The sequence below is a fragment of the Molossus molossus genome, unplaced genomic scaffold, assembly GCF_014108415.1.
Source record: "Molossus molossus isolate mMolMol1 unplaced genomic scaffold, mMolMol1.p scaffold_m16_p_4, whole genome shotgun sequence".
Taxonomy (NCBI): Eukaryota; Metazoa; Chordata; class Mammalia; order Chiroptera; family Molossidae; genus Molossus; species Molossus molossus.
This window is the reverse complement of record NW_023425377.1, coordinates 69,009,863-69,025,042: the sequence shown is the minus strand read 5'-3', so window position 1 is coordinate 69,025,042 and position 15,180 is coordinate 69,009,863. Positions and strand designations below refer to the sequence as shown.

Here is a 15,180-nt window from a genome sequence, read left to right as displayed (position 1 = left end):
AGACAATACCCCCTCACCAATGGAGCACTCATCCACATCCTGGTCACATGCGCCACCGGTGAAGCCTGGTGGACAAGTGCAGATGGCCCGGCCATTCACTGGATTTGTGTCACAGATAGCATCCTCATGACAGGGATTGCTGACACAGGCATCATCCAGATGACACAGAAGCCCTGAAAGGGACAGGCAGAGGTCAAGGGCAGACCCTCCTGCTCTGCTCAAAGGTCCCACACCCCCACATAGTATTTTGTGTTTTGTTTTTATTAACCTATAGTGTATTTGGTAGCTACATTTCCCTAATTATTTATTATGAAAATGTTCAAACATAGAGAAATTTATTTATACACCCCTATCTATCTTTTTTTCTAAATCATTTGAAAATTAGTTGGAAACAGTCACTTATTATTTTTATTTTCTTTTAATCCTCACCCAAGAATATTTTTTCATTTATCTTCAGTTAGAATAGGAGGGAGGGAGAGAGGGAGAGAGAGAGAAACATTGATGTGAAAGAGACACATCAACTGGTTGCCTCCCACACAGCCCTGAGCAGGGCCGGAGATGAACCGCAACCGAGGTACATCAGGCCCTTGACTGGAATCAAACCCGGGACTTACTGGTCTGTGGGGCCAATGCTCTAATCACCGAGCCAAATGGGCCAGGACCTTCCCTCCATTTTCAAGTCCCCCTTCTAAACACCTTCTCTGATCTTTGCCACTTCCAAAGGTCTCCTTTCTTTCTTACAGTGTAGCTCTCTATTCCCATGGCTTCTGTCCTGGACCATATGCCACCCTCCTCCCAGGCCTTTCCCAGGCTTACGTTCACCCCAAATCTGGCCTCCAGCATAATCATTTTAACACTCTATTCAGACACCACCCTTGTCCCCACTCAAGAACCATCAATGGCTCCCTTGCTGCCTACAGGGGAAACAGCCACTCACCAGTCTTGCCCATGGGGCAGGCACAGTAGAAAGAGGCCACGCGGTCATGGCAGGTGGCCCCATGGAAGCACACAGCCGTGGCACAGTCATCAATATTCTGACTACAGCTGTCACCAGTCCAGCCATTGACGCACACACAGCTGTGGCTACCCAGCGTGTTAAAGCAGGTGCCCCCATTATGGCAAGCATTGGGCTGCAGCTGACACTCGTCCACATCCTCTGTGCAGAATTGGCCTGTGATACATAGATGCCCCAGTTCAGCCACCTGGATTGTGCATCCCCACCCAAGGTCTGCCACCCAGCTCCCTTCAGCCCCAGTGTCCACCTGTCCACTCTGGAGGGCACTGGCAGTTGTAGGTGTTGACACCATCTACACATGTCCCCCCGTTTAGACATCGGTTTCCTGGACAGTCATCCACATTCACTTCACAGTTCTGGCCCTCAAACCCTAGCATGAGAGGAGGAGGCAAGTACTGTCACTGTTAGGCTGGCCTGCTGTTTCCCCACCCCTGCTGCCTTCCCCAAGAACAGCTTCCTCACCAGGAAGGCAGGCACAATCATAGGTAAGATCGCCATTCTGTCTACAGGTGCCCCCATTACGGCATGGTGAGGGAGCACAGGGCATGGCAGGGTTCTCACACAGTGGCCCTGTGTAGCCAGCTGGGCACTGGCAGCGGAAGGAGCCAGGTGTGTTCAGGCAGGTGCCACCATGATGGCAGGGACCCCCAGCCCGGCACTCATCCATGTCACTTCGACAGCTGCGGCCCTGGTAGCCAGGTGGGCAAGAGCAGATGTAGCGGCCATCAGGCCCCACTGAGCAGCGGGCCCCATGGGCACAGGGGCTGCTGAGGCAAGGGTCTGGCAGGGAGCAGTCAGGGCCTAGAGGGACCAAGAAAAGGTGAGTTAGGTGGACCACACCCCTGCTTATCTCAGGGTCCCCCTCCAGATCCTCCCTTACCTCGGAACCCACGGGGACAGCGGCAGGAGAACCGGGCGGTGCCTGCTATCACTGAGCTCTGGCAGACACCACGGCCAGCACAGGGGCCCGAATGGCAGGGATCTTCCAGCTGGCACCGCTCACCCACCCAGCCTGGTGGGCACCTGTGGGCAGAGACAGCTCAGTGAGGGCAGGAGATACACAGAGATACACACAAGACAGGCAAGAAACACATGGGCAAACAGGGCAATAAACACATATTCATTCATGCAACAAATATTCACTAAGCATCTACTATGTTCTTAGCAATAGGAATGCAGCAGCAAATACAATAAAAGTGGTCCCACCCTCTTGATGCTCACAGCTAGACTGGGCAAAGAGAAGATAAACAAATCACAAATTAGTATATAACATGCCAGCAGGGGGTGGTGACAGCCATGAAGGGTATGGTATAGTAGAGTGGTGGCCCTAGAAAAGAAATGTCCATGTCCCAGAACTTGTGACTATGACTTTATTTGGAAAAAGAGTCTTTGCAGATGTAACTAAGTGACAGATGTAACTAAGTTACAGATGAGAGCACCCTGGATTTTCCAGGTGGACCCTAAATCCAATGATGATGTCTTTTTAAGAGAAAGGCAGAGGGAGATTTGAGAGAAAGAGGAGAAGGCACTACAAAGACAGAGACTGGAGTGTTGCACCCACATGCCAAGGAAAGCTTGGAGCTACTAGAATGTGAAAGAGGAAAGGAAGGACTCTCCCCTAAAGCCACTGGAGAGTGGGTGGCTGCTAACACCTTGATTTCAGACTTCTGACCTCCAGAACAGTGAGGGTTAATTTCTGTTGTTTTAAACCACTCAGTTTTGGGCAATTTGTTACAGCAGCCACAGGAAATGGAAACTAAGACAGAATAAGGGGGACAGAGTGATGAGGAGTGGGGGCAAGTGAAGGAAGGGAGGTAGCCATGAGGCTATGTTGGAAAGAGTGCTCCAGGCAGAGGGAACAGCAACCTCAAACTCCAGAAGACAACCAGCCAGGCACACACCGAGGGGCATACTAACTCCACATACTGGCCTGGCAAATACTCAGACATTAGCCCACAGGCTTGGTCACAGATGAGGGCAACTTTCACCTAGACAGACAGAAGGATCCCACAAACTCTCTACTCCTTTTCTGGGGACACATACACCCCTTTTTCCCACAGTAGTGAGGAGGTAGACACTAATACTGATGCCCGCTTTTGAGGGAAGTCCTTTAGCCTGCAGCCCCCTCTCTAAACCCACCAAAGCAAGCTGGATAGAGTGTGGGAGAAATATGAGAACTGGAATAGGGATGGTCTTAAGAGTGGAAATATCTCCTGGCCTGGTGCTGTGGCTGGTGATGAGCATGGACCCATGCACCAAGAGGTCACCGGTTTTTTTGTTTGTTTGTTTGTTTGTTTGTTTTTTTATCCTCACCCGAGGACATTTTTCCATTTTTTGTACAGACAGAGTGGGAGGGAGAGAGAGGAAGAGAGAGAGAAACATCGACGTGAAAGGGACACATCGAGCGGCTGCCACCCGCACGACCAACCAGGGCCGGGGACAAACTGCAACCAAGGTACATGCCCTTAGCGGGAACCGAACCCAGGTCTCTCCGGACCGCAGGCGGGCGCTCTAACCGCTGAGCCAAACCGGCCAGGGCAAGAGGTCGCCGTTTGATTTCTGTCAGGGCACAGGCCCAGGTTGTGGGCTAGATCCCCAGCAGGGGCTGTGCAGGAGGCAGCCAATGGATGTTGATGTTTCTCTCTCTCAACCTCTCCCTTCCTCTCTCTTAAAAAAATAAAAAATAAATAAAAATTGGAAATCTCCTGCGAGTTCAGAGGGAGGGGCCTGGAGAGGCAAAAAGATCCAAACCCCACCCCCGACGCTGCCCCCTCACCCCCACCCCCAGCCCCTGCTGGTCCCTCCCTCTGGCTTGTTCCAGTCGCTTAGGGCTAAACTGAAGCGGCTGACTCAGTCCTTAGCGTCACCCACAAGATCCCCCCACCCCGGCCCCCAGCGAAACAGGTCCGGGAGTGGCTAGGAAGGGGCTCACGTTGTCCCGAGGGTAGGACCCAGCTCCCTCCTCAAATGCCTGCAGGGCAAATACCGCCGCCACCACTGCATGCCGGGAGGGGGCGCGCTGCACGGGGCGTCCCGAACTGCGGGTCCCACAGCCAGGAAGGGCGCGGCCGCGCGGCCCCCTCCCAGCGCCGCCGGCGGGTTCCCACGCTCTGAGCCCCGCTACCCCGCCGACCGGTCGGGCCGGTTCCAGCCTCCGCCCGGGCCCCGCCCCACGGCCTGGGTTTCGGGGGTGATGGACGAAGGGGAGAACAGACTTGGGCGGGGGGGGTGGGGAGCTGGGGAGGCGAGGACTGGGAGATAAAGACCAGCTTGGAAGCCTACTTCGGGGAGAAGACTTGGGGATCCATGAAGGAGGTGCCAAACTGGGGCGCCCTTAAAGTATACGAGTATTTGGGACCTTGGTGGGGGGGGGGGGTACGTGGGGAGTGGTTCCCACGGCCCAGATCGACTGAGCCCGCTCCACTCCGGGCGATCCAGGCTCCAGACAGCCACGCGCGCCGGTGATTCACCTGTCGAGGGGTGGGGCAGCCGCGGGCGCATCCACCTGTCGGCAGTATTCCAGGCGCAGAGTTCTACCGCGCAGGTCCTGGCCCCGCGGCTCCGCCTCCCAGGTGAGTGGCTCCAGATCCGGTCGCACTTTTCTCTATTTTTACCATTGCAGACTCCCAACCAGAAAAGCCCGCTCAGCCAGGCTAAGCATCCCACCCAGGTGAGCTCAAGTGCGTCTCCACTCAAAGTGCGTGTATCACTTCAAAGGGGCTCCCCTGGGGCTAAAGTCACAAGTTGTTTAATACATGAATAAATCAATTAATTAACGTGAACTGCTATTACTAATGACATTACATTTCTTTTTTATTCCTCACCGGAGGATATTCTTCTATTTATCATCAGATAGAGTGGGAGGGCCGGAGGGAGAGACAGAGACAGAGACAGAGAAACATCGATGTGATAGAGCCACATGGACCGGTTGCCTCCTGCAAGAACCGCAACCTAGGTACCTGCAACGGAGGTGCAGGTGCGTGTAACCGAGGTACCAGGTACTGCCCTTGACCGGAATCAACCCGAGACTCATTGGTCCATGGGCCTACTGCTCTAACCTCTGAGCCAAACCGGCCAGGGCCGGTCAGGGCAATGACAATATTATAAAAGGAACTAAGCATTTCCCCATAATCTTGAGAGGTTCCCCTTATGGCACCTACTTCCTGTGTCCCTGCTATTATTTATAATAATAATAATAATCCCTGTTGGCTCTCCTCACCAAAGACAACCTAGAGAGAACAGCAATGAAGAAGATAAGGAAATTCAAGGAGATGAGACCCAAGGTCAGTAGCTACATCAATGTCTTCTGCAACTTCAAATACAGATGCAGATGCCCAGAAAACTCTATACCACAAGATGCCAAAGAGACAAAAGCAGCGGATCTACTGGCTGAGAATTCGTTGATCCAGAGGCTGAGCAGGAAGGGCCGAGCAAATGCCAGCTCCCCATCTCTACTACTATCTGGTTCAGTTGTCCAACAAGAAGAAATGAATATGAAATTCCACCAATAAGAAATGAACAAAAGATTGGAACTGAAGACCTTAGTTGCTTATTTTTTGCCCAATGACCAGATAACTAAATCGGTATTTTTTACCTAAAGATGTCTCTTTTTGGTAATTATAAACATTTTCTTTGTTGTTGTTTTTAAAACCTTGTTTTTTCTCAATACAACCATAATTTTTTTTTTTTTTTTATCCTCACCCAAGGACATTTTTCCATTTTTTGTTCAGATAGAGTGGGAGGGAGAGGGAGAGAGAGAGAGAGAGAAACATCGACATGAAAGGGACACATCGAGTGGTTGCCACCCACATAACCCAACCAGGGCCGGGGACAAACTGCAACCGACATACGTGCCCTTAGCGGGAACCGAACAGGGTCTCTCGGGATGGCAGGCCGATGCTCTAACCGCTGTGCCAAACCGTCCAGGGCCAACCATAAAATTTTTAAAACTGTTTCATATCTGGTCAAGTTGAGATTTTTAAGACCCTCATTTTTTTTTCTTTTATAATTTTTTATCAATTTATTTTTGTTACAGATGTTTCTCATTTTTTTCCCCATTGACACCCTTCCCCTCCCTCCCTGCCCTGTCCCCAGCTTTGTTGTCCAGGTCCATTGGTTTTGCATACATGCATATAAGTTCTGTAGTTTATCTCTCCCCCCACCCCCTCAAGACCTTCATTTTCAATTTGTAATAAAAGTTTACAACATTAGAAAAATAGTCAACAAACCACAAGCATCTATTAATAAAGGTCTTAAATAATAAAATAATCCCTATTTATTGAGCACTTGCTGTGTGTCAAGCAGTATGCTAAATTCATCATATGAAGGATTTATTTAAATCTATACAATTGCCCTGGCCGGTTTGGCTCAGTGGTTAGAGGGTCGACCTGCGGTCCCGAGAGACCCAGGTTCGGTTCCTGCTAAGGGCATGTACCTTGCTTGGTTGCAGTTTGTCCCCGGCCTTGGTTGGGTCGTGCGGGTGGCAGCCACTTGTGTCCCTTTCACATCTTTGTTTCTCTCTTCCTCTCTTTCCCTTTCACTCTATCTGAACAAAAAAATAGAAAAATGTCCTTGGGTGAGAATAAAAAAATTAAAAATAAATAAATAAATAAATCTGTACAATCAACCTCATAAAGAAGGAATTACTATCCTGGCTGGTTTGGCCCATGGACCAAAGGGTCTCGGGTTTGATTCCAGGTCAAGGGCACGTACCTGGGTTGCTGGTTCACTCCCTGGCCCTGGTTGGGGTCCCACAGGAAGAAACTAATCAAAGTCTGTCTCTCACATTGAAGTTTTTTCTCTTTCTCCTCCTCCCTCCCTTCCACTTTCTCTTAAAAAAAAAAAAAAAAAAAAAAAAAAAAAAAAAAACCTCACTATAAAAATATCCTCGGGAGAGGATTAAGCAAAAAGAAAGAACGAACTATTATTGCCCCGTTTGAAGATGCAAAACCTGAGGCTCAGAGAGCTCAAAGCACTTGCTCATGGTAACCCAGAGCCCAGAATTTAAACTGAACTCTGTCTTCCTCTGCTCAGCTCTCTCCCAGCCTCTGCCTTGTTCACCTCCAGCCCTCTGTCTTCCTGGTCGCGAGCCAGGAAGAAACACCCCTATTTCACAGATGTAGTGAGGTTCACAAAAGGAAAATGATTAACCCAAGCAATCAAGTGGCAGACCTGGGCTGTATTACAGGCCTCCTGCATCCCCACCTCAAAATCTTTAGATAGGGGAGGGTGCAGATGGTGTACCCACAACTGCCAACCCACTGCTATTGGTCCCTGAAGTTTTTTTTTTTATCCTCACCCGAGGACATTTTTGCATTTATCCTCAGATAGAGCAGGAGAGAGAGAGAGAAACATCGATGTGAGACAGATACATCAAGTGGTTGCCACCCACACGACCCCAACTGGGGCCCGGGACAAACTGCAACCGAGTTCAGGCCCTTAGCAGAAACCAAACCCGGGGCCCTCTGGTCCATGGGCCGATGCTCTAACCGCTGAGCCAAACCAGCCAGGGCAGTCCCTGAAGATATATTGATTACATTATAACTACCTCCATCAAAGGCTTTACACATGACCTTAGGCAGCTAAGAATTCTGTGAAGGTGGGGTTACTGGGCTCATTTTCCAGATTAGGACACTGAGACTTAAAGAGTTGAAGTCCCAGCCCTGGCCAGTGTGGCTCAGTTGGTTGAGCATGTTCCTGTGCACTGAAAGGTCACCGGTTCGATTCCTGGTCAAGGCACCTACCCAGGTTGCAGGTTCAATCCTCAGGTAGGTAGGGGGGTTTCGAGCAAGAGGCAACCGATTGATGTTTCTCTCTCACATCAATTTTTCTCTCTCTCTCCCTACCTACCTCCCTACCTCCCTCTCCCTTTCTCTCTTTCTCAAATTAATAAAAACATATTTTTTTTAAAAGAGTTGAACTCCCAGCCAGTCTGCAACATGATATGGGATTTGAATCCAGGTTGGGCAGACATCTGAGCTCCTGCTTTTAACCCTGCTGATTCCAGGGGAATCAAGAAGTTGCCCAAGCCACACATATAGGAAGTCGTAGAAGCACTCATAATGGACACAGGGACAGGAGGGCAAGACAGACTGCCTCCCCACACAGGGCCCGTTAATGGCTCAGAGCCAGGAACTCACAGGCAGGCAGCCTCCCGGGAGGGCAGCTGGGTGCAGCGACCTCCATTGGAACATGGGCTTCCATCCAGGCAAGGGGGAGCTGTGTCAGGGTGAACAGAGGTGGGCAGGTCAGCCAGGTGCCCAGGAACCCCAGCTCAGAGTGACAGACCCCCTCCTTCCCTCTCCCAGGCAACAGCTGCACAGTTGAAGCTGGGAGTGTTTCTGCGGGTGCAGGGAGCCCCTCCATCTAAGGTTCCCACGGCTCCCCACCCTGGCCCCAGCTGTTAGGGCCGCAGCTGTCCCTGCCAGCTCCAGAGTCCTGAGAACCAAAAGGCAGGGGCAGGCAGGAGGAGGTGCTGACTTGTACCAGATGTTGGGGCTCAGGAAGCTGCCAAAATGGGGGTGCAGTGGCAGGAAGTGAGGGTGCCAGTTGGTAAAGGGAGGTCTGGGGCTGCGTGCCCAGATCCTGGGGTAATAGAGGGGGCAGGGACAGGGAGTCCTGCAACATGGCTCTCTGTTCCAGTGATGTTGGGAATCTTCTCCAGCTGTGCAGCCTTGTGCAGTGGCTCTGGGGAGAGAGGCCAGGGCATGTACCCCAGGCGCAGCCAGCAATGGGTGTTGCAGGGTGTGTGTTGAAGGGAGGGGCAGCTGGCCCCAGACATGTACTGCCCTGTCCAGCATTCTCATCCCTGAGGGCTATGTCCCTCTATGGCACAGTCTAACTGTCCTGCCAGACAGGTCTGGGGCATGTCTGGGTGTGAGCTAGTGGAGAATTGTGTGTGCTGACAGGTATGGGGCCACTGTGTGCATGTGTGTGTCACAGAGAGATAGAAAGATGGATGAAGCCTGGCCAGTGTGGCTCAGTAGTTGAGCGTCGACCCATGCACCAAGAGGTTGCCGGTTCGATCTTGATCAGGGCACATGCCCAGGTTGTGGGCCCAATCCCCAGTGGGGGGCATGCAGGAGGCAGTCAGTTGATGTTTCTGCTCTCTCTCTCTCTCTCCCTTCCTCTCTCTCTAAAAACCAATTAAAAAAGAAAAAAGAAAGATGGATGGATGGAGATAGAGACAAATATAAAAAAGGAAACTAGGCCCTGGCCGGTTTGGCCCAGCGGTTAGAGCGTCGGCCTGTGGTCCAGAGAGACCCGGGTTCAGTTCCCGCTAAGGCCACGTACCTCGGTTGCAGTTTGTCCCAGGTCCTGGTTGGGTCGTGCGGGTGGCAACCACTCGATGTGTCCCTTTCACATCAATGTTTCTCTCTCTCTCCCTCCCACTCTATCTGAACAAAAAATGGAAAAATGTCCTTGGGTGAGGATTTAAAAAAAAAGGAAACTAGAAGCAGGCAGACACAGAGTGGAGACAGAGAAGCAGAGAAGTACAGAGATAGAAAGCTAGAAAGGGAGAGACAGTAGAGACAGAAGGAGTTGAGCTGAACATGAGAATGGGCCAATATGGCATATGTCCCCTGAGGAAGGGGACAAGCAGGGACAGGACACTATCACCCAGATAGGGGCCTGTGGATGTTTGTTAATTCACACTGGGGACCATGAAACCCAGGCTGAGGGCCTTGCTGAGCTGTGGGCTGTGTGAGCCATGTGTGTATGTGACGTGAATGGATGTACAGATGTGTGTGCCATGTGTTCATGCTGGATCTCTTGTGCACACATGTATGTGAACCATGTATTTGGGTATCTGTGTGGGGGGCCTGTGAATAGGTTTGATGTGCCCATCTGCATGTGTGAGCTGGGCATGCCCTTGGATCTGTGTCTGTATGTGTCTGAGAGTGTGAAGGCAGCATATGCAAGGCCTTGGGCTGATGATACATACTTTGTGTGAACACATGTGATTGTATGTGCACATCAGTGTGTGAGCTGTGTGTGTCTGGGTATGTCTTGTGTGTGGAGGCAGGGGTGTCTGTGGGTGTACTCTGTGTGTGTGCACATCTAGACTGAGATGTATGTGACCAAGGGCTGTGTGTACCTGCAAGTGTGCGACAGACCATGTGGGTGCCCGCTGGCCTCGCGGGGGCGGTTGCTCCTGCCTGGTCCTGCCCAGTGCGGGGCTGGGGTTGGGGGGAGGTGCTGGGGAGGCCGGTCCCTCCAGCACTTCCATCCCCTCCCAGAACCCAGCCCCAACAGCGGCTCCCCGGGATCTTCTACTAGGGCTGCTGGGCCCGAGTCCCTCCTCCGCCCGCCAGGCCTCCCTTGGGGGGGGATGCGCCCCCAAACCCCCACCCGGGCCTCACCGTTCATCCCGCTTTGTCTGGCAAATAAAGCGCGAGGCCAGCCGGGGGGAGGGGGTGTCTAGACGGCGCGGCCATTGTCCCGAGCGAGGGAGGGGAAAATGTGGAGGGGGAGGGGCGGGGGGCCCCGGCCGGCTGGGGAGGGGCTCGGGCTGGAGGGTCCCGGCGCAGAAGCCGGAGAGGAGCACGTGGGCTCTGGCCCTCCGCCCTCCCCTACCAAGGCGGGGACCCGGTCCAGGGGCCGCCAGATCTTGGCGGCCTAGGGAGGGAGCGGGGCCGGGGTCTGGGGAAGGGGCACAGGGCGCCGCTACGGCTCCGGTTCCGGCTCTGGCACTGGCTCCGGGTCTTGCAGCGCTCCGGTCTGGGAAGTTTCCTCCGAGTTCAGAGCTCCGAGAACTTCGCGCCCCCTCCCGGCCCCCCGACCCCCCGCCCTGCCAGGCCTGCGTGTTGTGCGGGGGGGAGGAGGAGGGCTTTTGTACGAGGGGTCCCCGCCCTGGGGGCACTTGAGCTCCAATCGTGACCTTCCCAGGACTTCAGATGGGCGTGGGTTGAGAGCGAGCCCCAGATTCTTGGTACCCCCTCTCCCCGTAATTTTGCGTCCCTGATCCCTGCACCTCAAGCTCCCAGTCCCGGACTTCTGGGTCTCTTCATCCCCAGCCCTGATCGCTCCAGGACCCCCCTGTGTCTCGGGCCTCTGGGGTCGTCCCCCCCCCATTCTGAGTCCTTGTCCCCCGGGACTGACACGCCGTCCCGGGCTCCTGCTCGCCTTCCACTGCTCTGGTCCTTGGCTCCAAGGGCCAGCCCCCCACCCCCAGCACCAGACTCGGGGATCCTTGTACTCTGCTCTCCTCCCTTCCTTCCCTGCAGTCTGTTCCCACCTCCAGATCCCGGCCCCTCACCTGCAGCTCCCGGTCCCGCTAGTAGCAGCAGCAGTAGGAGCGGCGCCTGCACGGATGGCAGTGGTGGTAGCGGCGACATCAGGCCGCGGTGGTGGCCCCGGGTCCCCGGGCCCATGGCGGCCGGCCGCGACCCTCCCTCCTCCCTCCTCCCTCCTTCCCTGGGCTCCGGGCGCGTCCCGGGCCAGCCTCAGCGCCGCCAACTTCGCCGAAGTGAGGCTGCCGGGTCGCCCCGCCCCCAGCCCTGGAGTTTCGCCCCGCCCCGGGGCCTGCCCTGAGCTTCCCGCCCCCTGCCCGGCCTCCAAGGGTCCCTGCCCACCCTCCACCCACCCACACAGTTTGGGACCCACGGACCCTCAGAAACAGGCGGGCCATGCGGGGAGATGCGGGACCAACGAACTCGAAGTGGCAGACACACCCAGATTAGTGATTACCCCTGCTCCCAATACACCCAGAGCCAAAGACACACACAGGACCAGGACACAAACACAGACCCCCAGATACTTCAAAACTGAGACCAGGCATGTCCTGAGAGGCTCAGGAACACACAGCCACCATACACAAATGCAGATACATGCAAAGAGCTTCACGGGGACTTAAAATCTGAAACACTGGAGAACTTGAAACTCAGGCCCAGCCAAGCCTTGAGCCTGGGATGGCTTTTGCAGCCTCAGACCTCAGACCCAAGCTAAGAATCTCATGCATACTGGCAAAGACATGCATAAACACTCCTTACTCCCCTTCTTCTTCACAATCCTGTGTGAACCCCAAACACCCCCTCCAGCCCCACACAGCTTTGCCACTCAATTTGATCAACTCCTTTTCCAAAATGTCCCCATGGCAAGAATGGGACCCCTGAAAGGCCACAAGCCCAGCCTTGGAGTAGCTGTCATTCTGGGGAAGAAAGGCAGACACAGACACCCCCAGCACTGTGGACTCTGGGCTGGGACAGAGGAAGGGGCAGAGTCTGGGGAGGACTCATAGAGGGATTGGTGAGGGCTCTTTCTGGAAGGTGGGTTCCTTATTTCTTCATTCATTAATTCAACAAATAGGTATAAAACTCCAGGTCTATTTTGGCTTTGTTCAACGGGCAGGGTGCATCTTCCACCCTCAGAGAGGACTTCCAAGAGGAGGGTCCAACGGGGCTCGGCCTGGATGAACTGGAGGGATGACATCCCAGCAGAGGGACAGTCCTGAACCCAGATGAGGGGACAGAGTCTGGAGGGAGAATGAGTAGGCCAGGGGTGGAGCTGGCAATGGGGAGAAGGAAGAGAAAGTGGTCAGGCTGGCCCCCTGGTATTTGGCTTGGTGATGAGGCTGCAGGGAGGAGGAATTGTTTGGGGGTGAGGTACTGAATCTGAAGAGCCTGGAGATCACCCAGGAGGCAGCTGAACATGAGGGCTGAATACAGAGGGATCATGATTGCAGATAGTCACATGGGGACCCCAGAGATCTTTGGGCAATTAAAAAACTTTTTCTTTTCTTTTTTATCTACAAGCAACTTCATTTTTTATTAGTGCGACCATCTACAGTAAATTCAATAATTTATTCCTGGAAATTCTTGTGTGCAAACTGAAAAATGGAGAATGGTATGATTTGCAAATTTGTTCTCAATATAATTGTTTCACTGTTTCCTGAAGAGGCTGATACAATGATCAGACAAAGCACCAAAAGTTAAGAGAAAGTATATGTCCATCATACCTTTAAAAACATTAAGCCCTATCCAGTTTTGCTCAGTGGTTAGAGCGTCGGCCTGTGGTCTCAAGAGACCCAGGTTCAGTTCCTGCTAAGGGCATGTACCTCAGTTGCAGTTTGTCCCCGGCCCTGGTTGGGTTATACGGGTGGCAGCCACTCAATGTGTCCCTTTCACATCGATCTTTCTCTCTCTCCCTCCCACTATCTGAACAAAAGAAAAGGAAAAATGTCCTCGGGTGAGGATAAAAATAAAATTAACTGCCACCCGGCTTGTGTGGCTCAGTGGTTGAATGTTGACCGATGCACCAAGAAGTCACCAGTTCAATTCCCAGTTAGGGCACATGCCCAGGCTGTGGATCAAATCCTCAGTGGGGGGCATGCAGGAGGCATCCGATAGATGCTCTCTCTCATCAATGTTTCTATCTCTTTCTCCCTCTTTCTTCCTTTCTCTCTAAAATCAATAAAGGGGGGAAATTAACTGTGATTTAAAAACAAGTTTATACAACTTAAACCAATGTATCTCAAAGAAATTGAACTGGCAAAAACAGACTTATAAAAAGCTAAGACACATACTTAACCTATAAGGCTCATATTCTGTTATATATCATTTGATTACTGAAAAATTAGATGGATTTTAATTTCCAAGTTTTTTTTTTTTTTTTTTTTTGAGAAAGCAAAATTAATACGATGTAAATCAGAATGTCTATTTAATAGAATTAACAAATCAGCCCTGGCCAGTTTTGCTCAGTGGTTAGGGTTCAGACCTCAGACCAAAGGGTCAAAAGTTAGATTCCCAGTCAAGGGCATGTACTTGGGTTGCAGGTTCAATCTCAGGCCTCAAAGTCAGGGTCATGTGGGAGGCAACCAATCAATGTGTCTATCTCCCTTCCATTCTGTTCCTCCCTTCCATTCTGTCTAAAAATCAATGGAAAAATATCCTTGGGTGAGGATTAACAAAATAAAAAGTTTAAAAATTAACAAGCCAAAGTAACTTTGTTACATAAATTAACCCGTTTATTACAGGCTAGCAATGTTTCAAACTGTGGAGCTTCTACTGGTCTTTCAGTTCCATCAGTCATCTGATGGCAGACTTGATTGTGCCAGCAGAAGTGCTGTCTTAGGTCCAGGCAGCAGCAGTGATTGTTTTCACGCAGGAACCACAGTGCCATATTTCATAGCTCGTCTCTTCATCTTGGTCTTGCCACAAAAGGAGCAAGTGTACTTGGCATGCTGACTGCTTTTGATTTTCTTCACCATTTTCCTAATGGAGGCACCATAACGGTCCTGTACTTATCTATGATTCTGACGTTCTTGGTGTGTTTAACCATGTCACTGCAAACTAGGTTCTAACCCAAGAGCATCTTCTTTTTTTCTTTTTAATTGGTTTTAGAGAGAGAGAGAGGAAGCGAGAGGGAAAGAGAGACATGGATGAGAGAGAAATATCCATTAGCTGAGGCCTCCTGCACATCTTCTACTGGGGATCAAGCCCAAAACCTGGGCATGTGCCCTGACCAGCAATCGAACTGGGGACCTCTCGGTGCATGAGATGATGCTCAATCCATTGAGTCACACCACACTGGCCAGGGCTAAAACTTTTTCTTTTAAAATACATTTTTGTTGCTGTTGTTAATTCTCATCCTGAGGATATTTTTGCATCAATTTTTTTATATAGAGTAGGAGGGAGGGAGGAGGGGGAGAGAGAAACATCAATGTAAGAGAGACACATTGATTGGTTGCCTCCCACACAACCCCGACCAGGGCCGGGGATCAAACTTGTAACCCAGCTAGGTACCCTTGACTGGAACTGAACCCATGACACTTTGGTCCATGGGCTAATGCTCTAACCGCTAAACCAAATGAGTCAGGGCTTAAAATACTTTTAAATGCACAATAATACAATTTCTATATGCACTTGGTCCATATTTACCTATACTTTGCCATATATATGTAAATTACATATACAGATAGTAGAACAAGTTGCAGACATCATGTTCCTTGGCCCCCAACACATCCCTGTGCATTCCCTACGAACAAGGGCATTCTCTTACCTAAATACACCCCAGTTCCACCTTCAGTCCATATTCAAAGTTTTCTATTGCCCCAGTAATATTCTCTATAGCATGTTTCTTTGCTGGTCCAGGATCTAATCCCCAACAATGTGTTGCATTTAACTATTATGTTTCTTGTCCTTTAATCTGAATCAGTTCCTCAGCCT

General features: G+C 51.6%; 1 protein-coding gene and 1 pseudogene across 1 annotated transcript in view; both read right to left on the bottom strand.

Moving 5' to 3' along the window:
- NOTCH3 (notch receptor 3) overlaps window positions 1-11,388 on the bottom strand; it is a 43,552-nt gene extending 32,164 nt beyond the window's left edge. Inside the window, exons 1-7 of the mRNA XM_036241530.1 lie at window positions 11,274-11,388; window positions 8,155-8,233; window positions 1,896-2,038; window positions 1,478-1,816; window positions 1,263-1,385; window positions 938-1,171; window positions 18-173 (exon numbers count right to left, since the gene is read on the bottom strand). Of these exons, the coding sequence (XP_036097423.1) occupies window positions 18-173; window positions 938-1,171; window positions 1,263-1,385; window positions 1,478-1,816; window positions 1,896-2,038; window positions 8,155-8,233; window positions 11,274-11,388 (1,189 nt within the window). The remainder of the gene's footprint in view (window positions 1-17; window positions 174-937; window positions 1,172-1,262; window positions 1,386-1,477; window positions 1,817-1,895; window positions 2,039-8,154; window positions 8,234-11,273) is intronic.
- A 2,628-nt stretch (window positions 11,389-14,016) lies between these two features.
- Window positions 14,017-14,293, bottom strand: LOC118616124 (annotated as a pseudogene).
- Window positions 14,294-15,180: the final 887 nt, after the last annotated feature.